The 26,374-nt window shown below is 40.7% G+C and overlaps 1 protein-coding gene across 2 annotated transcripts; it reads left to right on the top strand.

Moving 5' to 3' along the window:
- Positions 1–1,000: 1,000 nt before the first annotated feature.
- LOC135378047 (C-Maf-inducing protein-like) lies at positions 1,001–25,135 on the top strand. Of its 2 annotated transcripts, XM_064610886.1 has the most exons (18): positions 1,001–1,770; positions 2,920–3,099; positions 3,272–3,343; positions 4,803–4,892; positions 5,700–5,807; positions 5,916–5,996; positions 7,658–7,761; positions 8,278–8,379; positions 8,929–9,009; positions 9,099–9,164; positions 9,324–9,350; positions 9,835–9,855; positions 10,610–10,770; positions 11,233–11,525; positions 11,609–11,755; positions 13,329–13,434; positions 15,260–15,330; positions 19,142–25,135. In XM_064610886.1, the coding sequence occupies exons 1-18, from the start codon at positions 1,372–1,374 to the stop codon at positions 19,193–19,195; spliced, it is 2,163 nt and encodes a 720-aa protein (XP_064466956.1). In that variant the 5' UTR covers positions 1,001–1,371; the 3' UTR covers positions 19,196–25,135. The 2 variants fall into 2 exon arrangements, with proteins under 2 accessions (XP_064466956.1, XP_064466957.1); XM_064610887.1 differs by lacking the exon at positions 9,835–9,855 and having other exon boundaries at positions 1,002–1,770.
- The last annotated feature ends 1,239 nt before the right edge of the window (positions 25,136–26,374 follow it).

Here is a 26,374-nt window from a genome sequence, read left to right on the forward strand (position 1 = left end):
GTGAGATAAAAAAAAACAAAGTATGTCACACAGCGTCAGCATCCGCTACTTTATCGCGTATATGTACTCGCGCATTATCGCACGCACAATCTTCATCGTCGTCGGAGACTTCGCGAGCTCAACTTGGACAGACATCGAAAACTCGTGAATTTGAGTGGTTAAATAGTGCTGTCGTGTTTTTAAACACGGCATTATCACCTTACGAAGCAATCGAGCATTCTCCTCTATTTTCCTTGTTCCAAGAACGTGAATTTCGAGATCGGGGATTTCGCAACTGGGAATATGTAAGGTCCTCCCGCGAAGAACATCACTTTCCTAAGTGATATGTCCGAACAACTGGACCTTACGCTGTGCACCGACATCCGCCAACCCACAACTAGACATGGCTCATGCATAGACTTGGTGTTCCAGAACAGCCCCCTCGTTCAGGACACCACCTCGCCAACCAATTCAGCGACCACGGATGTCAATACTCATCACGCTTAAATAAATGTCTAAACACTTTCATCCGGCCTCATTTTACCACACGCACAGCTGACGCTGAATTTCGCGTTGCTGAATTGTACGTTTTCTTTTTCTTCTAGTTCTTGTTGAACTAATTGCACCGACCCGGGACTTTCTGCGTGCATCAGGTGGACACGTACCAGTATCACGATAGCGTAAAAGACAGGCCGTTTGAGCTGTGAATGACATAGAAAAAACGTCCTGTTGCAAAGTCATCCATTCTTCTTCACGCTTCTCATTCGTTTTAAGGGAAATAGGGAGGGGTAGGTAGCTCATCAATGGGTGATTTTGCCCACGCTTTGCTCGTGCAAGAGCCAGTGGCATGGTCGGACTGTTTTCTGTTGTGTGTTCCAAAAACGGATCTCATTCCGCACATCATTTTGTGTTTTTCTTCTTTTTTTTTTTTCTGAAGCTGTTTTTATGTTTTCTACTCGTTGCCACTGGCAACAGTCAGTGCGTCAGTTCCGTTAGGCAGCGTCAGCCACCTATCAGCAACCATGAGCATTTCCTGTTTTGCAATGGCGTCCTTCGCGCAGTAAGCACGGTCATTAGAAATGTTTATTGACAGGAAACGACGAAGGAAGCATGCTACCTGGATGACTCTCCTACCCCGGAGTTTAGACTACAAGGTTCAATGTGTTAAGGAAAGTTTGGTGTTGGAATTCCGTCAGTTTTTAAGTATGAATGTGAGAGTGCCAAGATGACTCTTCCAGCTCTTTATAATGTCGTCGATTCGTATGTGTGAGACAAGTTTCCGGTACCCAAGAAGATTACATTGCATACAGCCCTGATACAGAAGGTGGGACGAAAACGTTGCTGCCATACGCCGTAGTTTAGTAGCGTTTACTGGCGTTCGGTAGAGTTCCAATGGAAGAACACTCGTGCAACTGCTCCATTTCGACAGATCGTGATGCCGCACGTGATCTATTGACTAATGATCATGAAAGTACTGACGGGTCCAATCACGTATGTGTTAGTGGTGCTCAGACTACAGTTGGATGTTGTTCAACATCGAATGCCAGCGAACTTCCTACCGCCGTTGCGAGTACCAGCGGTGAATGCCCGGAAACACCCTCGTCCACTCTTTCTTTGCCAGTGAACTGTCACAATGGGACTAAGTTTCAGCTGATTCACGAAGGCGACATCCAGTTGTGTAGACTCAATCACAACCGAACGGTTATTAGCAAAATCCTCAGTTCAAAATTTCTGCGACGTTGGGAAACCCACAGGATAGTACTCGGGGCATCAGAAATGTCGTCAACAACGGTAGGTGATTACCGTATAATAAGTGCAATCCAGTGTGCTTCCTTGGTTTCCATATTTTTTACAGCCTATCTATGTCGTATCCTGCTTGCTTGTGGATGTGTTGCGTAATGCCGTCCTGATGACTGATCGCCAACGTCTATTTCACGCTGAGTGTTCCAGTGACGCTGGGCGATTTGACGTCACTAACATAGGCATCCGTGTAACTTTCTCGATGTTTCGGGGGAGGAGGTTTGACTCTGTCCAACCAGTTGTGGCATGGAATGTGAATAGCCTACTCCAAATACTACTACTACTACTACAAAAAAAAAAAAAAAAAAAAAAAGATTGGGACTAGATTGACTCCAAATACTACTGGTCACTGTAATATCCCTGCATTCATTAGAAACAAGTGTGTCATAGAATACAACAAACTGACAGTATGCAACAGTAGGCGTACTTCCACAGCTGCACCTTTTCCTTCCTCCCAAGTCATACTGAATAGGAAAGCGTACTGGGAGTTGCCTTGTCAGGCAGATGTTTTGTTTTGACACAAAGTACAGCAGCAGTTCAGCTGTAGTGATGAATTTGATTCCGAGCTTCTCAAACTTTTGTGTCCTAATTGAGTACTGTGTGATACACTTCCACGAGCAGACTGCATATGGCATCCAATAGTAACAATTATGGCAGCCATTTAGTAACTTTCTGGTGTTAAGATTGTAGTATTTGTCATAAGTTATGTTAAGGTGCTTGCCAAGAGCTGCGCAAATATTGCTGCCAAAGTCGCAAAGCAAAATATATTCTTTTAGTGCAGTTCTCTTATCTTTGTGTCCTGCCCAACTATGTTTTCTTTGTGTATGTGTGTTTGCGACCAAAGGTGACATTCAGGCTTTATGTAGGCTGCAAGAGCTCGGTTCCCATGGTTTGCACGTTAACAAATTAATACTGTTCTCTTTGTTCTGCTGTGGAAGGCCTTGCATATAGAAGATGGATTGCATTGGTTTTTTAAATTATTATTATTATTACTGTTGTTGATAATTTCCAATTTTTAATGGAAGCTTCCATTCCAAAAAATTGGGAGCCAGCTTTTGGTACAATGAATTATCTCCAAGAGCTGAAGCAGAGAGAATGCATAATATTAGAAATAAAAGATTGCACCTATTTCTTTTGCAGACAGGGGGCTTTATGGAAAGGCCGGTGAGTTATGGCTCTGTTGAGGATGTGTACCCACTGTTACGATGGGACCCCAATCACAAGTATTGCCTGCGAGTGGTCATTCCTGAAGGTTCCCTGCTTTTACAAGCAGCCAATAGCTATGTTCGAGACCAGTGGCTTCACTCGATTTGCTGGAAGGTAAGCTGGGTTCCATGTGCTTACACACTATGAACTTCATAAAAATCACACTTAGCATCAGCCTATTTTGCATGTGGTTCCTGTATGTGAACACCTTGTGTTAAGTAAATGTTTAAACACTGACAATTCCTGTGTCAGAGAATGTGATGCATAGCTATTTTGCTGTATACAGAAGGCGCTCATGAAATATAAAAGGGTGCTGCTGTCATCTCGGAAAAGAGAGGTCGTGCTTAAAGAACTGCGGGTGAGTTCATAATATCGATATTCTTTTATATGGGTGGGGCTAGAAGGAGGTAAACCCTTATATTGACATGTTACACAGTTGTACTACTTACTAATGTGCTGTTTAGCTGCAAGTTGTTGTTTTGAAAAGTAGTGTCAAGATTTGTCTGCACTTTCCACTGCCATTTGTTTTTCAAATTTGTTATTCATCGATTTTTATGATTATCAATATTGACCATGCCAGTTATTGTAATTATATAGTCATGCCCAAATAATTAAAATGGTTTGAAAGAATTTGCAGCTTTATGAAGCCACTGTTGCAGTTGCTGTAACAAAATTCGTGAAATAAGCCAAAGAACTGCAGAAGAAGAAACAACAACCCAAAATCTATCAAGTGCAGAGTTCTATAAGGATACTTTTTTTTAGTATAATGGTGCTCATGGATATTCTTTTACAGTCCAGTCCTTGCCATCTGCAAGTAGGTTAATTACCTATCTAGGCTATTAGCAGGTTTCTTTTGTTTAGTTAAAATTGTTTCTGGATTGAGGGCATGATATGGTGCATATTGCCCCAAGAGTGCAAGTACCTATTACAAACCAGAGAAATTAAAATGCGTACAAATTTGGATTTTTGAGCCATTTGTATGCAATGCTGCAAAACTGTACAAGCCAGGTTCAGATCTGAATAAATAAGCAGGATGTCTCTTCTATGCTGTCAAACGAAAAAGTCTGAATATATGGGGCAGATTTATCACAATCAACTACAAAACACACACTCTAGTAGTAACAGCTGAAGAAAAGTGGTAGTAACTTTACTTGGACAAAGTGCAACATGCTGGGCTGTGCTTAGTTCTCTGTCAAGTTACTGTAGGACACAGCTGATGAAGACTACAATAATGGTACAGCTGTATCCTTGCTGGCCTTATTAGTACATGGAAAAAGAAACTAAATCTGAAGATTCTTGTCATTTTCACATAGTTTCTTGCAGTATCCTAATGAACAGCTGAGCATGGCCTGTCAATTGCATTTCTCTGAGCAACAGTTTCTGCCTTTTCTAGCTGTTGCCATTGCACTAGGGAGTGTATTTTTTAACTGGAGAAAATCTACAATTTGTGATTCTTGAAGAAAAACGGTACTTGGCTAACTTCAGAGATAAATGAAAAAATTTGAAATTGAATAACTTGCGTGTGGCACGACTTCCTGAAGATAAATTCTCCATATTTTTTGACAAATTGTCTTTTTCAAATGTTTTTTCTTTTTTTGGTGAGACGCTGTGCATACAGTAGTAGGTATCTGCAAATAAGACATAATTGAACACGAATGACAGGATGAAGAAAGGGATTATATTAATTTGTCATGCATATATAGGTACTGCATCAAATGGTGAATCCTAAGACGAACATGGTTTGGTCATCATGTATTACATTTGTTAGTTATTTATGTGGCAAATTTCTGTGTCTTTGTTTTTCATTCCTTTCTCAGGGCTTGATTAACCTTACTTTATCAACACCGCTACAAGACAGAAATATCTACCAACAGCCCATGGATATTATATCGAAGTTCCTTGTCACGGTAAGCATTTCATGTTTGCTTTTATCACACCTACCCCTAATTCTGTTTGATCTGATATGTGCAAATGCCTAATGCATGCATGAGGGAGGCCTGAAGTGCATGCAGACAAGCTTGTTTGAATCTCATAGTATTTTGAAATACTATGAGGCTACACACTTATATTTTTCTCTGTTGAATTTGTGCTTGTGACAAAAGCATACAAAAACATATTTCACATGAAGCACAGAGGTCATTGATACAAATGTGCAAATATTAGGAACATATGTCATTATAGCCCAAGAGTTTTCAATAATTTATGTTAAGTCATTTAATGGTATTAATTTAATATCAGCCATACCAGATGCGGTATGTAAAAATATTTTACGTTCTTTCCTTGAGATCAGTTTACAACACAGATGTGAATGTACAATTCAGCGAATTGGCGAATTATTGGGCTCGCCAAAGAATCTCTGTGTCTGTCAACAAACCTGAAAGTTTTCACCTGAAAGTTGTAGCTTGATGCTCACATTTAGAGGCAACTGAAGCCGAAACTGCGCATCCCAAGCTATGTACCGGATGTTGTGATATGTTGTTTGACAAACGAGGAATTTAATTTTGAGTTGGTGAACTTCATAAAATTTCTATGAGCAATGAAGATAGTGTGGTAATGAAAGGGGGAATATTTCAAAGTGCCCCCATATTGGTTGGTACAGCAATGTTGTTGTTTTTTCACAGCTCTTAGCATTTTCATTTCATGACAAAGTTTGTGGCACTGTGTTGATATTTTGCACATAGAAACCTTATGGGTTCATGTGGTGTCTTTGTTAGAGCAAAGACTGGTTGCAGCCTGATGTTGTAGAAGATGTCATCAGGATAATTTTACCCCTCTTGGAGAGAACAACGCCAACGGCTGAACTGTGTGAATATTTTTGTAAGGTATACTATCCCTCCTAGAAATTCTATCCCTTCTGTTTATTTGAACATGATTGGCAAATTACATTCACCTTCCGCTTTTGTTCTTCTCCTCTATGTTCCCTCCTTTAGCATTGTAAAAGATGCCCCCAATCAAGAGTGGTATTTGAAATGTACACTCCAGTGGTGCAAAGAATTTTGAAACACAACATGGTAAGTCCTCCTTTTAAGTGCCTCCTTGCATACCCAGTGAGCATCTGTCTCTAGCACTAGAACAGGTGCTCCATATCACATTTGATGTAGATTGACCACAACATGATAGATCTGTGTGCTCACATAGACTCGTTTCCCTACCTTCAACTTCCCCATCTTTTACCTGTCTCAGCTGCAAATTTGTTATCATATTAGAAAGAAACAAGCCGCCATCATTGAGCGTGCTGTTTGTCAACAAGACACATGCAGATTTTGTAAAGAAAACAAAGCTGTTTTACCTTTTAATTATTGTGTTTGTGTGTGCTATTTCCTTCGATTTTGTGGTTCTTAATGTGATATATTTATTGATATCTCGCCAAAAAATGAGCCTGCAGTCAAGGATGCTTTTTTTCCCATTCAATCTTGATTCTTCACATGACCTTTCTGGTATTGGTCTGGTCTAGTATGCCCCCTCTGTCATGCCAGGTTTTGCCTATTTGACTAGCTAATTTTTGCTACATATACAGTTGTGGTACTGAGACAGTAAACCAGTGATCTGAAATATTTTATTTGCATCTTTTTTAACCCCTTATATGCCATATTTAAACTGTATTTGCAGTTTTTGTAGTTGTATTTCGCAGCCTTTTCCGTCTAGTCCAGGTGGATGTACATTTTATAGTAATCACTAGGGCCCGGGACTTTATACATAAAAATCTTCAAAAATATGCATGCAAGTATGCGACCCGAAATGTTAAATATGCACAAGATATGCAGGAATATAATGATGCCAGGAAGGTTTCACAACCCCATTTTTTTCTTTATCACGTCACCATCACCAGGGAGGTTGCTTCAGAAGCTTTTGCGTACCTTGTAACTATATCCATACCCAGATTGTCTAAAAAAACGTTCTACAAATGAAAATGCACGTTACTTATTGGCAGTGGGAATGCGTGGCACACCCGGGCATTCCTCGTTGGTCATTGCATTTTACATTTCCATGCATTACATGCATTTTTACATGGGACGATTGAAACTTCCTGTTTTTCCAGTTCAGAAAGCCATTTACCGCGAAAACGTGCGCTATGTCACTGGATGTTATTCCAAAGAATTAGCTACCTAGCTCATCTATGCCATGTGCAGACATCTCTTCGTTGCCTTCAAGAACAGCGCTCATAGACTGCAATAGTACTTTGATTCCCTTATTCTTATCAAGCACAACTTGTGCTCGCTGACTACCTGTCGCGTGTTCTGTTTTCAGAAGCTGGTTCTGGATGCTAGTGCTGCTTGCCGAATCCACTGATTGCGTAGCACGAATCAGCCTAAAAGCAACTTAGTAGATGTGTAGCAGGAACACAGGTTTTGGGTTGATGACCTTCCTTTTGAAATAACGTGAGCAGTGGCAAATTAAAGGGAATGGCAAATGTTAAAAAGTGATTCGAATTGATGGCTCCGAAATATGACGTTTATGCAACCGTCATATTATATGATGATCGGGAAGAAATAGGCCAAAATATGCAATTATATGATACACGAAACATTGTAAAATTGTGTCATCGTGATTGGTAATGTGTGGAGAAACATTAGGATATCAGTTAGAGTGCATTTAAAAATATGTATTTTGCATGAATCACATAGTAATCACATAAAAAAATACATTTGAACAAATGTCTTACTCTTGACAGGATTTTGGCAAGAATCCTATGACCAGACTCTTAGTACAAGAATATGTTCAAGCATTAAATACCCAAAAAAGTGGGTATGAAGCCATTGCTGATTTTGTTCGCAGGTAAGGTATTCCAGTTGGATTGAACTCTATATTCCTAAGTGCTCTGTGCCTGTGAGAAAAGCTGATCACGCCTGTGCACTTTTTTGATTATGAATTTTCAGGAGCACTGAATTATTATTGATTATTTTTTATGTGTACTTTTGCTCAAATAACCATTCATTTGCTAGCGAATGATCAGCATTGGATTGTGCAGTGGTTTTTGAGCATGATCAGGTTATCAGAAATTTTTCCTGCAATAAGTGAAGATTCTTTACTTCCTCCAAATATCTGCCATGTCAAACGCATGGGATCAACTGGTTTGGTCTTCAGCAGCATTCTAAAGTTGGATCATAGTTGTCTCATGATGTAAAGCCACAAATTCTTATTATTATTAGTTCTAAAGTTCATTTTTTTTAGCAAGGCATAAGTACAGAAGCTTCATGAAAAAAAAAAAAAAAGAAAGAGCGAATGGAAGCAGCCCCAGAGGTCATAAGATTGCAATGAGTTCATTCATGAATTGTGTACTTTCTGTTGCAGTGTACATGGAGAAGGCAGCACATGTCCTCATCCACGTGTACTTCCCAACCTGGTAGCTACAGTTCTTGCTGGAGTGTTTGCCTTATTTGAAGGGAAGAGAAGGTGTGCTGCTATTTTATTTTCATATATGATGATAATGTTATGTGTAATCTTTTTGTGAACTTCTACCTTTCTATTTAATGATATGTTCATAGTGCAGCAAATTATTAATCAGGTTTGGCAGAGATAGTGCCCTATGACAAGGAAGCTTTTGATCTGGCAGATGATCTGAAAGCATTTGCAGGATGTTGAGGGCACAGAGCATCTCTTTTGCTCAATATTATTGTAGATGTTACCCTGATGTCGTCCTGGAAAAGAAATTGTGGAAGCATTCTTGTCTTCATGTGTGCGTATATATGCACATCGAATATTGTTTTGTTCTATAAGATAAAACAGTTACGTGTTATGGGGTTAAAACTATGCAGTTATGCTCGCATCAAGTAAAAGTCCTGGTATATGAAAAAGAAACATTCTGGTTTACCCCTAACAAGAAGTAATTTTTTTATTTGCCTAGCTACTGAGTACTTGACACCTTCATGTATTGTGTTTGTCTGGGGTAGTTTGGAAATTATTTCTCTCAGACCAGATTTGCTTGTTTTTCATTGCACGCAGTACTAAAGAAGAAAATGCACTGCAATCAGAGTCAGACTGGGAAGCAAGGCATGACTGTTTTGTCAAGATTCTGGACATATGGTAAATCTTCATGTTGCATTTCAAATCACAGTTTTGCAGAGCACTTGATGCTACAACAGTCTCCTCTGCCTTTTCTTGCAACTGTGTAGCGCAAGTTATGATGACTGGCTTTTGACGTTGGCACAACTGTTGCAGCCAGTACCATTTCCTGATGAGTAAGTCGTTTCGAATAATGCTATGAAATGTCATCTTTAGCCAGAGGTTTGTGACAGTAATTTTCCTTTCTTCAGTGCATATTGCCCAAGTCTCATTTGCTAAAGATTTTGTTCTCCTCTTATTGATGTTGATTATGTACTACTTTCTTCTTTTCATAGTGCTCTGGGATATGCCCACTTCACAGCGTAAGTATTCCCTTTGATGTGAAACCCATCACAGGTGACCTCATAGAGCCTATGGCCTCAACATGGCAGTTAGGGCCATATGGTATGTTTGCATAGGACCGAAAATTCAGATATCAAACAGGATATGCTGCTGTGTCTTGTTTGAAATCCTTCCATTCATGGTGCTGTAAAATTAAGTTAAGCAAGGTTTCACCATAAAAATTGACAAGTACGGCATTGTATTGCGTGTAGTATCATGAGCTTTATGAAACGGAACATGCGAGCGCGTGGCAGATAACCTCTGCCGCTTGTGGCAGCGCTCTGTGGCGACACATGAAAGCATACGATGAGAGTTTTGCAGTTTTGTCAGGTGCCGACACCCCTGCCATATCAGCAAGTGATACTAAGCCGTAACAGCGTCGCTCGCCATTATCAGTTGTCAACGTAGTGTGGTGGGGGTGATGGCAACAGAAGGTACAGCAGTGCCCTTTCCATTTCCACACAGAATGAGCCACAAGATGTCGCGGTAAGTAACAGACGAGGCGATCTGCCACGCGCTCCCGTGTTCCCTTTCATAAAGCTTATGATAGTATGTATTACTATATTTGCTCGCATAATTAATGAACCTCAAATTTGGGCACAAAGATGTTGGTACTTTTCGCACCTGCCCATTTAATACACATGGTTCTTGGGATGCCAACTTTAAAGCTTCAGAATAGAACTGTAGTTGAATGTACCTTGAGTGTTGAGATCCAGTTTTTTCCTTGCATAATAAATGTGTCCCCTCTATGGTGCTACTTTTTTCAGAAAATGAGTGTGTTAATACAAGAGTAAATACATATAGTAAATGCTAGGACCCTTGTGGTACCCTAAAAGAAATATAATAATTCTGGTGGTATCATTTCATCAGAGATTCATTCTCTAAATGATATAATAAATATATATAAATAAATGAATATTTATAAAACGTCATACGGTATTATTTCTCAGAGTCCATTTCCAACGTTATCATTTGTAGGGCAAAACTGAAACATTGTCATTGATTCGAAGACGATGCCACACATGCTTTCTGTGTTCTAACGAAAACTAGAATTTCATGATGTACGGCAATCACTGTGGAATCTTCACAAAAAAGAAACCAAATCAATGCGTCCTGCAACCATCAATGCCAACACTGGTTGCTTAAACCATGGAACAACTCAATACGGACCATTTTGCATCATTGTGCTGATTGTTGTTGCAACATCTTTGTGTATTGTGTTCATATTTGTGTGTTGCAGACAAATGGAACCAATTGTGGTGAAAATTGGAACCGACACAAAATGTGAAGTTCACAGTTTGGTCTTGGGTGCACGGGAAGGTAAAGATGGTTGGCTTCAATTGTACAGCCCTGGGTCTGTTGCATGCAGAGACGAAGGTATACTTTGGAGCCGCATTCTTGGTGAGCTCTGGTTTATACATCCATCAATACTTTTTGCTACTTGAACATGAACTATATAAGTAGAGCCTGAAGTTTAAGGGTTTTACCGGATTCTTCCCCGAATTTGCACCCCGAATTGAAGGTTGCCTCTTTAGGGTGAAACCCGATTTTTACCTGGCAAATTGCCCTCACTGGGATGTCTGTAGGAATGCACTAACTGACTTGTTTGGCAGCAAATGCAGTTACATTACCGTTTGTACCAAACCACTACAGATAGTTTGAGTAACTGAGCCCGATTTGTCCCCGAATTTAGCGTACTTGAAGTTTTTTTTCACCCAAATTCGCATGAATTTAGTGCACATGTTTATTTACACGATTTTTACCCCCCGAATTTAAAAAAAAATATTTCCCGAAAACTTCAGTCATGGTAAAGCATATCACAAGAATTTGCATATGATATTGATTGTTGAAGTTTTGTTGTAGGGACCTTGGTAAGATGCTGCTGCCGGCGACGTGCATTTTTGGCACCATTATCAGACTGGCTTGGTCCTTTAACTGTGGGAGCACTTCGCGGGAACATTTCCTGCCAGCATGTGTTATGTGCTATGTTGGAGTTGGAGGCTCTAGAGCCAGGGGATAAACACCTGCAAGCAGCTGCTGCTCTGGAAGCAGTGTCATGCCCAGAATATCATGCTTTGTGCCACCGTCAGGGCCTTGTACAAAAGCTACAGCAGAAGGGTGGCCCCCGCACATTGGCCATGCCTTCACGTTCCACTGTGAGCACAATAACCTTTTCTTGGGAATCATTAGTTTTTCTCTTGTTTTGTTTGTTTATGTTTATGTGTATTTCTTTTTTCAGGATGCTGATTTAGAAAAATTGTTGAGTGGTGGGTCATTTGGAAACCTCGAGTGCCTCTCTCTGGCTTTCACTCAAGTGACCAGTGCCTGTGCTGAACATATTATCAAGTTGCCATCACTTCGGTATCTCAATCTGTGGTCTACTCAGGTACATCCAAGCTAAATTGACTCATGTGATTTTGTGATGCTAGCAGTTAGGGTATTATAATTGTGCCTTGAGGATACGTACTGAAGACCAGATGGGATGGATATATGGAAGCATGGTGCTTTATAGTGATTGGCCATGGCATGATCTGCAAAGTGCTCTTGATTTCATCCCTTATCTTGCATTCTATTCTAGGACAAAGCTAAGACAATCTGTGGCCAACATATAAAGCATCGACATACAGTCTTCACACAAAGACACTTAAGAACTTGTGTTTCAAGAGCTCTTTGCTGCAGAGAGGAATCCAATATTGCTGGTCAAAATGTGGGGTGAAGTTAAATAGTATTGAATTTTAATGGAGTTTTCTCAGCGAAATTGGGTCCTACTTATACAAGAAATAGCTTTCAAATATACAAGCAGAATAGCAAAAAATAGTGAAGCACCCAGTGTTTCAAAATACATAACAAGCAAAATTTTTAAGCAACATCTGATCATTTCTTTTGTCTCAGTCTCACCTGCATTGTGCATTGTACGTATTTTAAAGCACTATGTTTTGTTTCATATTTATATTTCTATATAGCACTTATTGTAACATTTTGTGTTCATGTTCTACGTCATGTATGCATCATGTTTATCACATCATATCGTGTAACATTGCTTTTGCTTCAACCTTAAAACTTATATCTAGGAGCTTCTACATCATTTTTAACAAGTTCTCATCCAAAGCTGTGTTTAGCTCTGCCGTAATTTGAATCTGAGATCATAGTTGTCTTGTTATGTAAAGCCACGAATTACAGTACTACAATTCCGTCAATTCAAACTTTAAGGGGACCGAAGATTTGTTCAAATAAAGCTGAGTTTGAGCAGAGTTCGGCGTATACTAGCTGCCGCTGCAGCTAGGCCTTGCCACACATTCGCGGTCACGCGATGCCGGAAATATGTGAGGCGCATTCATATTTATTCTAGGCTTTTTAATGATGTTGCGTTGTGTGCGTTTTATTGTGATCCTGCCTAGACGGGGTATGGTCCCCTTTTGACAGACACTCAAATAAATAAATAAATATTTCAAATATTTATATACAGGCAGGCATCAAAACATCTTGGGGCAGAAAATAATACGTTATACGCGCTTGCATTCATTTCTTCAGATGCTGCTCCGTCAACATTGTTTGTGGTGTGCAACCCAACCCAATCACGTACACCGCGAATGCAGTTCCCACCAACACAATTTGCTAAAATGTCAGCCATCATCCATGCATTTTTGTGGGCTGTGTAGTCAACAGAAAGGGTCTTGATCCCTTTGAAATAGCGAGGCATTCTTGCTTTACCGATCACCAGTATGCGACGTTGTTCCGTGCCACTCGCGTTTGCACCGTTATGGTGGTTCGTTACGGGTTTTACCAGGTTTAGCCCTCAAACGGAAGGCCCTAATTATTATTAGTGAAAATCTGCATTGCAAACATGTCCTACGCCTGACTCACGTTGACTGAAACTATTCATGATACTTCATCAGAAGTGTTCCTGAGCGTAGTTTGATCTGGACTCTTTAGTTTATGATTCCCTTGCACCTTAACAGTTTGGAGACTCTGGGCTGAAGTTAATATCAGAGCACCTGCCTATGCTTCAAGTTCTCAACCTTTGTGAAACACCGGTAACAGACAATGGCCTTACATCACTAGAATGTGAGTACACTGGCAGTAGGGGCACTGTGCACAGTTTGTTGAACTCAGCTGTCATTCTATTTGTCAGCCTTTTGACACACGGGTATGCCACGATATCCCAGTGTTCAAAATCCCGGATCTTAAAATCCACAATACCAAAATCACATTGCAAAATCAAAACTTTTATCTGCGAGGTCTTAGAATGACCGTGTTTCAGAGTAGGATATCAATGAGCAACATGCCAGCTTCGCATGTTTTCGATGTTCATCGAAGTCGTTTTAGTGTAGGTAATGCACATTTTAGCGACGGGTAGGCTTAGCAGCGCTGGAGCAACACAAAACGAAGCGACATTGGTAAGTTTATGGTCACGAGAGGCCTATATAGTGCTGTAGTGAGACTAAGGTTAGTTCAAGTTGGTTGACTACCCGCCCGTGTTCTATGCGGTGCCAGCATTAGACTGTGCCGATGTGTGATTTTGAACATGGGGATTGTTGACTACGGGATATTGGGATACCCCCGTTACATGCATCATTGTTGTTCAACGAGTTCTAAGCTTAGGTATGATTCAGCATGGTGACAATATTGCAGTGTTGTACATATGCCATCATCCTTCCATGCCAGAAATATGAGTCCCCATAGCAGCATCAAGCATCATACAGTCATTGAGTTCAGTGGTTTGCCCAGAATCGCAAGCACGGGGGGTTGTTGCAAAAAAATTAGTGAGGGGTCGTTATTGCAGTTGCGTTGTAATAACTCAATCTATCATTGCCGAAATGTGTCTTGAGTTGAAACAACAGAGCCCTCCTCCTGGAAACCAGGTCCAGCCTGGTTCGAGCATTCATTGCATGCACTATGGAAATGCATATGCAATAAATAAAAATATATATAGTACAGTAGAATCTCGATGATACGATCACGGATGATACGAATTCTTTTCCGGTCCCGGCCGGAATGCCTTTCTTCCCATGTATTCGAGTTCGGATGATACGAACGCGTTATCTTGCCTTTATGGGTGATACGAATGAGCCGAGGATGCGACAGAGGTCGTTCCCCCGTGACGCGAGAGCACGCGAGTCATGCTGCTCCTTCTTTCGAAAAGGGAGGGCGATCCTCACCACGAACTCCCTTACATCATGTAGCGCAATGCAAGCAATGACTTTCCTTTTGGTGGTGGTGGAGGAGATAAGATCAAAGGATTGCACGGCCCGGAACCTTATCACCTTATCTCTGTTTTGACCTTTTTACCCCCCCCCCCCCCCCTTCGCAACAATAAACCGCGAAGCTGTGTGACATCGCTCTGGCGGAAAACAGCGACCAGAACACGTGGAAGGAACATATCGGGACAACTTGTGGCAACATTACGCGTCACCATTCCGCAAGTCGGCTTCACCTAACGCCTGCGTGCTTTAGGAGAAGCTCGCTTTAGACCACTGTCGCGCGACTCGGGGGTGGAAAGCACGTGTTACGTCTTTTGAATCATCTCGCGTGTTTGGGCAGCATTGGCCAAAAACGGAGACACAAAAGCGTTGCGACCGACCTCTTTCACTGACAGTAACGGAAAATGAACAGTCACTGTCTATTTTCTTGCCTCAATTTTTATTTTGGTTTAATTCGTTTGATACGAATTTTTTCCGACCCCGTGAGATTCGTATCATCGAGATTCTACTGTAATTCAATACAAGTGCAGCTGTTCTCAACGAAAAACCTACTCTGTTTGATACTTTAGTGTGTGGATAGTGATTTAGTGGTTTTCATTATGTTCACTTATTGTTATAGGCCTTTTAACCAGCCTGCACTTTTTATAGGCACGTGCCATTATGTGTTGATTTTTTGCTTTGCTTTTCAGCAATGAAGAGCTTACGCAAACTAAACCTGAATAGTACTGGTCTGTCTGCGGAAAAATTTGAATGCCTGAAAGTGAGTATATAGTGCTGTACAAACTTTAACTGAGCAGTATTTCAAATTTTACTTGGTATGAAATAGTTGTTCTAAAAGGTGTAGAAAAACGAAATTTTTCTTTCTAGATTGAATGCAAATGTTGAGAATCTTTTTGTTTGAACAGTTCTTATATTCAGTTTAAATACTGAATATGAGCCTATTTGTTAAGCACGATTGTTGTAACCCTTTTTGTTCTAACAGTAAATCATTCGTAGCAGCAAAGTCACTTGCAAAGCATTATTGTGTAAGCACTTGCATAAGCATTGTAGAAAACACCAGGCCAGAAAACCAGTGACTATATTGGGAACATTACAGACATTGTGGTTGTAATCGATATAAAATAAGGTTTCCAGCAAGGTATGTTCTTCCACGGGCATTACATAATTGAAAGCTATGACGGGGCATGTTGGGGTACTCTCTTACCACATACGGATTGCACCGTTACAATGAGTACCCAATGCAACGTAGACCTTAGAGAGCCTTTTCTCTTTGAAGCAGTGCCCAGCTGTTTCCTACTGTTGTCATTGAGTTCGTTATCTGATCCAATCACCTCTCAAGTAGTAACAGATAACTGATTTACCTCATACCATGTTCAAAATATGCCTGTCTGACTCCCTTGTTTTCACCTCATTAGTTTCTTCATTCATCATCTTGGTTGCTTGTACAGGGTTGACAATCGAGCTGCTTATCTGGAATTTGACAATTTTAAATTCCCTGTAATGCCTATATGTTTAGTTTGGCTGCTGTTCTCAGTGCATTTGTGAGAAAATCAAATTTGACAACCAATCATAACAAACTTACATCAGTGTCTATATCCGTAGGCACATATGCCCTATATGCACCATCCAATAAGAATACTTTTCCGTTGATGGGCACATTCAAATCAATCAATAAATAAATAGCATAGGCTGCTTCAACAGAAATCGGTCTGCGATTATTGCAGCCTGTAACTGCAATGCCAAAATGACCATTGTTAAAAAGGGTTAAGTTCTGGGCAGTTTGGTACCTCATATTAAAAAAAGACTAAAATCCTAGTGCCGTTGAGTCGAAGAAGTACGGACACAAGCAGCACTGGGTGCGTTCCACAACTAACCCTCGAGTAGCAGTTGGTCACGTGACAGAGTTGTACCACGTGACCATGGGAGTAGGGTAACCCTCAGGTAGGTTGTGGAACGGGCGCGAGTACGATTCTCAACATGGCGACAGCAGACGACATTGACATTTGGCCGTCGTGACATAAGAACCGCTGTCCGCTGCTTCGCTTTAGTGTGACGCTGTTGACTTCGGTATGGGGACATCTGCGTGGGTTCGTAAAGCATTCACGCCACGAATTAGGGGTATTTACCGCACGTTCCGAGAAAGGGTAGTGCTGTTATCGTCCGCAGCTAGCTCTGAAACGCACAGAAACAGGTTTTGACCTTCACATACAACGATCTGATGTTTTATGTATGGTTCCATTCATGTTGCTCCGAAGAAAATATCAGGTCGCAAAATTCGCACTGGAACTTTCCTGGGTCCGCTATGATGCTGCCGAGACGAGCAGCAGCAAAAGCAGACGACCGTAGATTTCAATGCAGACGACAGCTCTGACGTCACTACTCTTACCTACGCCCGTCTGATAGGGAGTAGAGCGAGTCGACCTCGGGTAGCTACTCTCGAGTAGGCAACCCGCTTTTGGAACGGGGGTCGCAACATCATCGGGTAGGTTTTGGAATGCGGAGAGTAGCTACTCCCTACTCTCGGGTCGACCCGGGTGAGTTCTGGAACACAGCCACTGACTGACAAACTGTTTCAAACTGTTCAAACCTGACCAACAGCTTGTCAGTCAATGCTGCTTGTGGCCGTCCTTTTTCGTCTCCCCGGCACTGGCGCTTTAGTTTTTTTTTAATGTGCATTGTTTTTGTTATATAATTATTATAATGCAATGCTCGTATGTTAGCCTCTTGCATCCATTCCCTCCATCATTGGCACTACCAGCCCAGCCTAGAATATTTAGAAAAGGGTAGCATTTCCTCGAGCCCGAAGAGAACACAGAACAACATAGAACGGACCAGTCTCATGTTGTCTGGTCCATTCTGGGTTGTTGTGTGTTCTCCTCAGGCTCAAGGTAATGCTACCCATGCAGCTCACTTGCACTCTTCTAATATGTTCATCTAGAATATTTGGTCATTGCCAAAAGTATATACAGCAGAACCTCTATATAGTGAACCTGAATATAGTGAAGATATGGTTATAGTGAAGTAAACCTGCGGTCCCAATCTGTTGAAACCCCAGCCATGAACTGATGATGTAGTGAAGATACTGATATAGTGAAGTTTTTTACTGGTCCAACCAACTTCACTATAAAGAGGTTCTAACTCTTTTGCACAGCCCTACATTCCCATTCATGGCATATGATAAATGAATGAATGTAGAAATGCAGGTGAATTTACCTTGAACAGAACACAGTTATCATCCAAACATGTATCTGACTGAAAGCACATTCTTTGATTAAACGTGGTGCTAGTAGGTATTGAATAGGATATCTCTGCACTCTCACAAGATTCCTTCGAAACCTAATCAATGTCATTGGTGCTTTTAGACGACATTGATTTTGACTCGCAAAAAGTTGTCAGTTCAGACTGGACGGCACAGTTGTGTGCATATTTCACTGTTGAGATGTGTATGTAATGTACAGAAAACAATAATGTACTACTTGGGGAATTACCTAGTCATGCGGTCTCAATCACTTCCTGGTAATGAGCTTGGAAAATTACTCTAGGTGGTACAAATCAGCTGTGCATGTCACGAAATAATCCAAAGCGTGGAACAGAGGAGTGGAAGGCCAGCGAGCTGGTGTAGATTACTTCAAGTTGACGAGTTAACTTTAGTTGGAGTTATCATCAATTTCAAGTAATCCAAAGCATTTATTCTTCTAGCAGGATTTTCCACATTTGCATGATTGTTCGTAGAGTGCACTTCTATTTCTGGTTGGACAACAGGGTTGTGACAGTTGTCCACACACTGCACAATTCGCTTTTGTGAGAAGTCTGCTTGATCAGTAGCAGTAATTTATGCACTAGATAATGCATAACTCTGTGGCCGAAGGATAGCACCCTTACTAGTCAACCGTTCAAGGTTTGCGAGTAAATGTCGGTAGCTGCTATGGTGTGGCAGAAAAAAGAATGTAAGATTTGTTATTTCAGAGAAAAAATACATTGAGTGCTTATAAATGCCATAAACTTCCTGTGGATGATCATTAAGAACGAGGGGTATTCTTAATATGATCTCTCGCACTTTGTTCCTTAGCCTTTGATTCATGCCTAGTTTTTGCAAGATGAGGTGCAACATAGCATCACTCCATCAAGCACACTTAGACACATGTGTTTACTGGTTTTATGTGTTTTTGAAAATTGGGGGGGGGGGGGGGGTAAAATTGGGTTTTATTGCAGAAGTTGTAAAATAGGGTAAAATCGTAAAATCATGTGATGTCGGGTATAAAAGCAGGTTTTCAGGTGGGTAATAGGAAAAGAGTACTTGTCGCTTTTCAAATGAACACAGGGTGCAAACTGCCAAGCAGCTTTGATGAATGTGTAGTCCTTAGCATTCCGCAGTGCCTGCATTCATGGCTGAATTTGCACTGTGGCAACTTCATTTTCGGGAGTTTTCGGGTTTCACTCTAACTGACGACGATAAAAATTGAAGGGCTACTATGTTTAACCCTAAAACACAAGGCTCTATGCACACTCTACTTTAGGCACATGTAGTTTTGATTGACTTTTCTTTGTTGTTTATTTGTTTTCCTCATTAGGAAAAGCTTCCTGCACTGCAAGAATGTGATGTCTGCTACACAGATGCGTGGTGAAGTGTTCTGATACTTCAGGATAAGGGTGCCATACAGTATCTTTCAGTCATTCTCTTTTTGCTTTTGATTTGCTGCTGTTTCTTGCATTATTATTGACTTGGTGAAGCTCTACAGGAAAAAGCACTTCATCAAATCACCACGCTGAGAACAAGAAAGCACAGAGGATGTTGTGAGCACAATTGTTTTTCATTTAGTTTCAGCATTGTTGTACGCCTACCCCTCTTGATGAGATCATTGGAGAATGACAGTTGTCAAGCAGATGCTTGGACTTCTCATGTATGTTGCAGGATACTATAGCAGTCGTGTTTAATGGAGCATGTAAAGGGAACATGTGTTCATCCGTCTTGTACACTCGCAAGCTGTATCATGCAGGCGTTTATCTTATTCCAGAACGGCAAACTGTTCATATTAACATTGGTGGAGAACACACCCCACCTCCCTGCACACCACTATAAAAAAAAAAAAAGAAAAAGGGTTGTGAGTTTATCGCTTGGGGAAACAGAAAAACCAAGATGTTGCTAAATAAATTGTATCTGCAATTGACTACCATTGCACTATGGATGTGCATCCCTATCTTGAGACTGTTGTGATCTGTCTAAGTGACGTGTCAGACACAGACGTCACACTTGATCATGATGTTACATCTCAAAACAGTAACATGTGTGCCACAATGTACAAATGCAGGACCCCTGCTGTAATCTATTGTGCATTCCATAGTATGAACGAAAAGCAAATATAGGCATAGTTAACAACAAGAGACACTTGTGCAAAATACCAAGCCCCAGCTAGTCACCTAATCTAGGGGTAACTTCTCTTTTGGGACACATTACAAAGAGAGACACATGAGCAAGTGTAGTGAGTTCAAATTTTGATTGGATATATAACAGTGTGGTGCACAAGCAAAGGTATCTCAACTTGGAATCTCATGTATATTTGACAAACCAGGTTAACTAGTACTAACATATTTAACTTGCCTTCTGTGCACCACAAAGTATGTATATGCTGCATGTAGATCTATCTGGTGCATATCTAGGGTGAAAAACATGGGAGACTATATTCCCCCTCCTTCATGACCACTACCACTTGAAACTCAAACTCATGGTTGCCTAGTTTTCTTGGTGTATTCTGAGGGCTGTTCATTTTTTACTTTGATACCACCGGAGCTCAGAAACCGGATTTTTTGCAACATTAAGCTGTTTTCCTAAATGTCGACCACCCGTTCCCTGGGAATCAAAGTTGTGAACATGCCCAAGAAATCATCACTCCATCTCACTGCTCTGTTATCAGGAAGGAAAAAGGACACTGGTGACATCACACATATATACGCAGAAATATTATGTTGTGATTAGGCTATAACCCTTGAGACATCCTGTGCATTCTTCTGCAATTAATGATTTCTTTCTCATAAGTTCCAATGCTTATACTGCACCTGCATTCTTATCACAAAACTATGGTTGCGTATTGTACCATGTTTTACATAATGCAGGCTTTTATTGTTCAAGGACTATGCTGCAGCACAAGACCCCCCTCATTATCAGGTGTAGTGCAGAAAACTCGATAGCAAAATGGAGGCACACCCACAAGAGTGGATGTCTGCATGTAATGAACTCTGTAATACATAATAGTACTACAAAAAAACAGTGTTTGGACCTAGTGCTTGACTAAATTTCCCAAAATGGCATAGTTTATAGTAAATATGCAGCACAACATAACTTCTTTTTCATATGTATTGTATAGTTTTCCATTGAATAGATATAACTAGTAGCAAAAAGGGCTGTAATGTTCCCATCACTTTAGATGCAAATGATTTGTTTTCAGTTTGAGTTTCATTTCATTAGAAATAATGCACTAATAGGTCGAGATGACAGATGCCTTGCAAAGAATATGTGTGGTATAAACATACCAGATATTCATTATAGTACCCCTGTATGTTGGCAGTGTGTTAGTATAGCTTTTACTGATACAACAGAGCAAGGTATGATGGTAATCAACTAATATTGTGTTGCAGTGGAATCTGGTTAGAGCAATCACGACTATAAAGGTGAATCAAATTGTATGATGATTACCTTGTTTCTTTCACGCACCTTTATGTAACGTGCACATGTATTTCTCCCGTGTTGTGATACAGCGATCAATTTTGGCTGTGTTTTTGAACAAGTTAATGCAAAAGTGTTGAGGCAATCATTACCATTATTGCATTGCATTTATATACATCATACCACATTGTACGACGGGGAGTGCAAAAGTGGAAGCGCAAGCTGTAGTGACCAAAGTTTTTCCTAACAATAAATTAATATCCTACTATAAATAAATATACTACTAATGTTCTCTATAGTTCAAGTGAGAATTGATGAGCTACAAAAGCGCCACTGCCACCGTCAGTGCAGTATCTGACAGGATATTACATAGGCATCGTGTGTCATTGCTTAGGAAAGTAAGCTGCTAGCTGGACAAAATGTGGGTGAATCTCAGTCAAACATTCTTAAGTGTGAAATGTAGCTTCCCAGAGTGTAATTTATTGCATTCCGTCACTTTGTTAGTAGTATTGAGTACTTCCTGAAGTGTGTACTGGAAGAAAAATCCAAAGTACAATAATTATCAGAATTCCAACTCTTCTCGTAATTGTTGTAACCAGTTTTCACTGTAGTGCTTCTGAGCTGCATCACCAGTATGGTGAGTGTGGTCAGTGATTTCCAGGAAGTCACACCATGCATCTATGACTGCTGTTGCTGCACGTGTGAAAGCTACACTATCGGATCTAAGGATAACAAAATTATTGCATCAGCCATGATTTTTGGGATACCGTTTTATCAACTGCACTATGATTCTACTTAACAGAAATTTCACTTAATGTGCCTGTTAGTCTATGAAACAAGCATCACATTTGTCTTCACAAAACTATGTAAATGGCGTACTTTACATTTAAATTATGTGTTATGAAATCTGACACAAATAGTCAAAGTACCTTCCACTTTCACAAAGCGCAGCATAATTCACTCAAGCCACTCACATTTTGAGTGTTGTAAAAACTGCATGATGGCACCTTGCCCATCCTAAACTTTGCAGACTGGTCACTACCTTCGTGAAGTTTCATCGCAACTTTTTGTAGTCACGATATTAATGCGGAAGCAGGATGAGAAGACAATCAAAGTCTCACCATTATGCATTTAAATGGCCAATTGGAGTCAAACAATGCCCCGTTTGTTGCATCTGCATCACTTTTGTGTCATGGACACTGGCATCATTGTCAGTTGCAGGTTGTAGATAACAAAATGCCACACCATTGGTGTATGGACCTGCTTTCCAATATCATGTTTAATGGTGAATTGATGAAGAGTGTTGAAACTTTGTCTCTCAAAATGCATGTGTTGCATCATCATTTGCCATGAAATGAAGGTTAAGCATGTACAGATGAAACTGACAACTTTTGACTGGAACAGGCCATTTAATTGCATGTGTCCAAGTCTGGTAATATGTCATGTTGCAATTTTCTGAAGCAGTCAAAATGTTAGTGGCCCATACAAATCACACTGTACTGTAATATGAAGTAAAAGCAGGTGTTGTTTCAAGAATGATGAGAGCTATAATGGGGCCAAGGAGTTCCTTGAAAATGTGGAAGGAGGAGCCTCCATGAGCATGTGGACTTATTTTTATATTTTCGTTTAGTTAACTTACATCTGTATATGTAAGCAGTTTACCTCCTTCCATTGGATGCTCATGGTGTACAAATCAGTTCTGGATATGCAGGAAGGTGGTCTGTCAGTACCAGGGAATCTCGGTCACTCTGCCCGCACGCCTCCTTTGTTATGAATGCTTCTGTAGTAATTTAAATGTACAACGGAATTTCATAAAAGCAGTTTTACACAGCATAGAAATGCATTTTGATCTGAAGTGTCATATACCTTACACAAATCTCATATAAAGTGTAAAACGATAAGCTACCTTGGTACTACTTGTAGTAGCTTTCTTAAGGTTTCCCAGTGTCCTTTGTGCAAAGCATGTGATGTCAAAAGCAGTATTACTAACTGGGACAACAGCAGTCACTCTGTACATAAGCAAGTTTAAAAACCCAGCAATCTGAATAAGACAGGATGAGTTAGGGGCCTCCGATATTTCATTCAGAGACTTCACACAGTCTTCGTTCAATATATTGGCAGGTACACACCTGAAGCTTATCTTTCTTTCAAATTGTTTTGCAAGGTAATATCAGTGCTGGGTATGCTATAGTTGGAAAGCAAAGCAAGTTGCATAGAGTTGGATAGCTTGTGAGTGTATAAATATTACTCTACATGCAGATCCCTCATCAAAAGTCTCCACTTCATCGATTTCAGAAAGCAAAGTGGGCTGCTCTCAATTTGTTCCTTTTTCTCTTTTTCTTTGGGGGTGAGGTGATAATGCTTAACAGAATCCTTGTGATAGGTATTCATAATTTCTCTAAGGGAAAGGCATAAGAATGAACAATATATTTGCATGATCTCGGCTTACCTCTGTGCTTTTACACGTGCACCCCCAGTAGAGTTGTCAAGTGGATATATGATTCATGCTGCCTAATAGTGAGACACAAAACATAATGAGACAGTACTTTGTCGAGAGTGTAGTGTCAGCAGCCGTGAAGTGAAGTGTCCTTGCCCCAATTCATCACCTGTAGTGTACAAGCTAAACATGAAGTGGAGAATTGAAATTCCTGTTGGACTTCCAACACAGTACAAATGCGTCTCTGAATTTTTGCAAAATATTTCAAAATGTGTATCAGCTGAAGATCCTGTAGTTTGTAAGCTGTAGGTTTTTCTTTTCTTTTCTTTTTTTTCCTATGCTGTCAACTGATTATCAGTCAAAGGCACTTATGCTATACTCCAATATTATTAACCACTAGCTTTTATCGTCTACCAAAACGCAACCTCATATAATGACACCGTCCCAATATTGCAAGGTACTTTCTTGAACTGTATATTACACGCTTCAGTATAGCATTGCTTTTTCTGATGTTTTCAAAAGTGAAATGGCTCTGTCGGCAACTTGGAAGCTAGCTAGTGTATTCTTGGAGGAAAAGAGTCGATATCATCTCATGTTCATCACTGTTACGAACTGCATTTGGGAGTGTTCTTGAAAGAGTGACACCCAATGTCAGCTAAATGTACGCCTCATGCAGTGATACAAAAATAATTTCTTTGCAAAATATGCCGTGAGTACACCGGAAAGCTTTCACTGCATGAACCACTGGTGTGATATTCTCTGCTGTGAATATCACTGTCTTTGCCATTTTTCTTTGCGCTTTTCATAACAGCTTGCTTGCGTGCCCTGTTTACCATGCTTGTATACCATGTACTGCAGATAGAAAATCTGTCGATGGCCTTTTCAAGTTCTGCTTGGGGATTTTTGTTGTTTGAGCAATTTATGATGTAATTGAATGAGTTTGTAAAAACTGTGCAGTGTAGATGTGAAGTTGTGAAAAATTTTTGTTTGAACTGAAGCCGTGTGGAACATAGCACTTTTTTTGCATTTATTTGCCCTTGCAGTTTTGCATTAGGCTCTCTTTCTTTTTTTTTTTTCAAGACACTCACTGTGTTTTGTTGGTCACAGAAGCTGATGTTATCAGAATAAAGCATTTATAGACAAAGTTTAGTCATATAAGTACTATACTAATTTATTCCTGTTCATTTTACTACTTGTTTACTTTGCATGAATAGCCAGACCAAAAGAAGCTGTTCTACCGTAACAGTCACTAGGTTATAGTCAAATGAGATTGCACAACAAGCAAAGCAGAAATTGTTGTTTATAGTGTAATAAGCAAGTGCAGCATGCACCAAACTGCCCTAGTGGCATTGTGCATGCCATGATTCCACACAATATTGTGCTATTGTTCTGTTTGCTTACACAATATTGTGATATGTCTTGTCAAAAGAAGCACACATGGATTAAAGTTCTTATTTCATGGTTGTATTGAGAAGTTTTATCTTTGATTAGCACATTGAATGGAAACAAAAACATGAAGCCTTTACAGATACTAATACTACCACTTGCCTGCATCGCTAGCCAAAAATTGGCGCACCAGAAAATGGACTCCGGACAATAGGAATATGTTCATCTGTATTATTTTCTCTATAAAATTGTATATATTGTCAAGGCCTCCATAGTAGACTCTGCTGCCTAGTACTTGCTACCTACGCATTTGAATGTAGGAGTAGCAGAGAGGAAAAACAGCCATACTAATGAAATGTGAACATATTGTTAATGCATTAAGCTGTCATAATTTGATTGTCGTGCATCATACCCCATTGAGGGTATGCGAAGGATGTGTCTTAAAAATACGGCTTTTCAGAGTGTGTATGGTCAGTCACATTCAGGTCAAAAGAGGTACATCCACGTGATGGTGCACTTTTCTGTCTCAACCTCGAGAATGTGACAAATTTAGGATGCTGCACTTGGGGTAACTTTGTGACTAGCAGAATAACAGTTTTATCGCAAGATTATGTCTCTTAGGACAGAGAGCACTCAATTTCTCTAGTCTCTTACAATGCACAAAAAGCCTATTCTGTCTGCGTATTAAAACCGCTGCATACTGGCTCTGCTCTCATGAGATCTCTCTAGCCTAGTACCGGGGCGCGGCGCTTTCAATAGCCTTGGCACAGCAGTGCATTGAACATGCGCTCGCTGCGCGTTCAGGAAGTGCTGCTGTCGTATTCTGGTTCTGCTCTAAGGGATCCCTCGAGCCTAGTGCACTTCGAGGGGGCACTCTCAATAGCCTTGGCAGTGCATTGAGCACGCGCTTGTTGCGCGTTCAGGAAGCGCTACCAAGGCTATTAACAATGACCTGCGTATTCTAGCTCCGCTGCTAGGGATCCCTCTAGCATGGAGCGCTTCAAGGGGACCTCTCAGTAGCCTTGGCACTGCAGTGACCACGCGTTCACTGCGCGTTCAGGAAGCGCTGCCAAGGCTGTGACCGCCGTATTCTGGCTTCGCTCTCAGGGGTCCCTCTAGCCGATTGGGGCCCTCTCAATAGCCTTCACAGTGCGTTGAGCACGTGTTCACTGCACTCTCAGGAAGCGCTAGGCAAGCCTATTGAAAATGACCGCCGTATATTCTGGCTTCGCTCTCAGGGGTCCCTCGAGCCTAGTGTGCTTAAGGGGCCCTATCCCTTGGCAGTGCGTTGACCACGCGTTCAGGAAGCGCTGCCAAGGC

Source organism: Ornithodoros turicata, chromosome 1, assembly GCF_037126465.1.
Source record: "Ornithodoros turicata isolate Travis chromosome 1, ASM3712646v1, whole genome shotgun sequence".
Classification (NCBI taxonomy): domain Eukaryota; kingdom Metazoa; phylum Arthropoda; class Arachnida; order Ixodida; family Argasidae; genus Ornithodoros; species Ornithodoros turicata.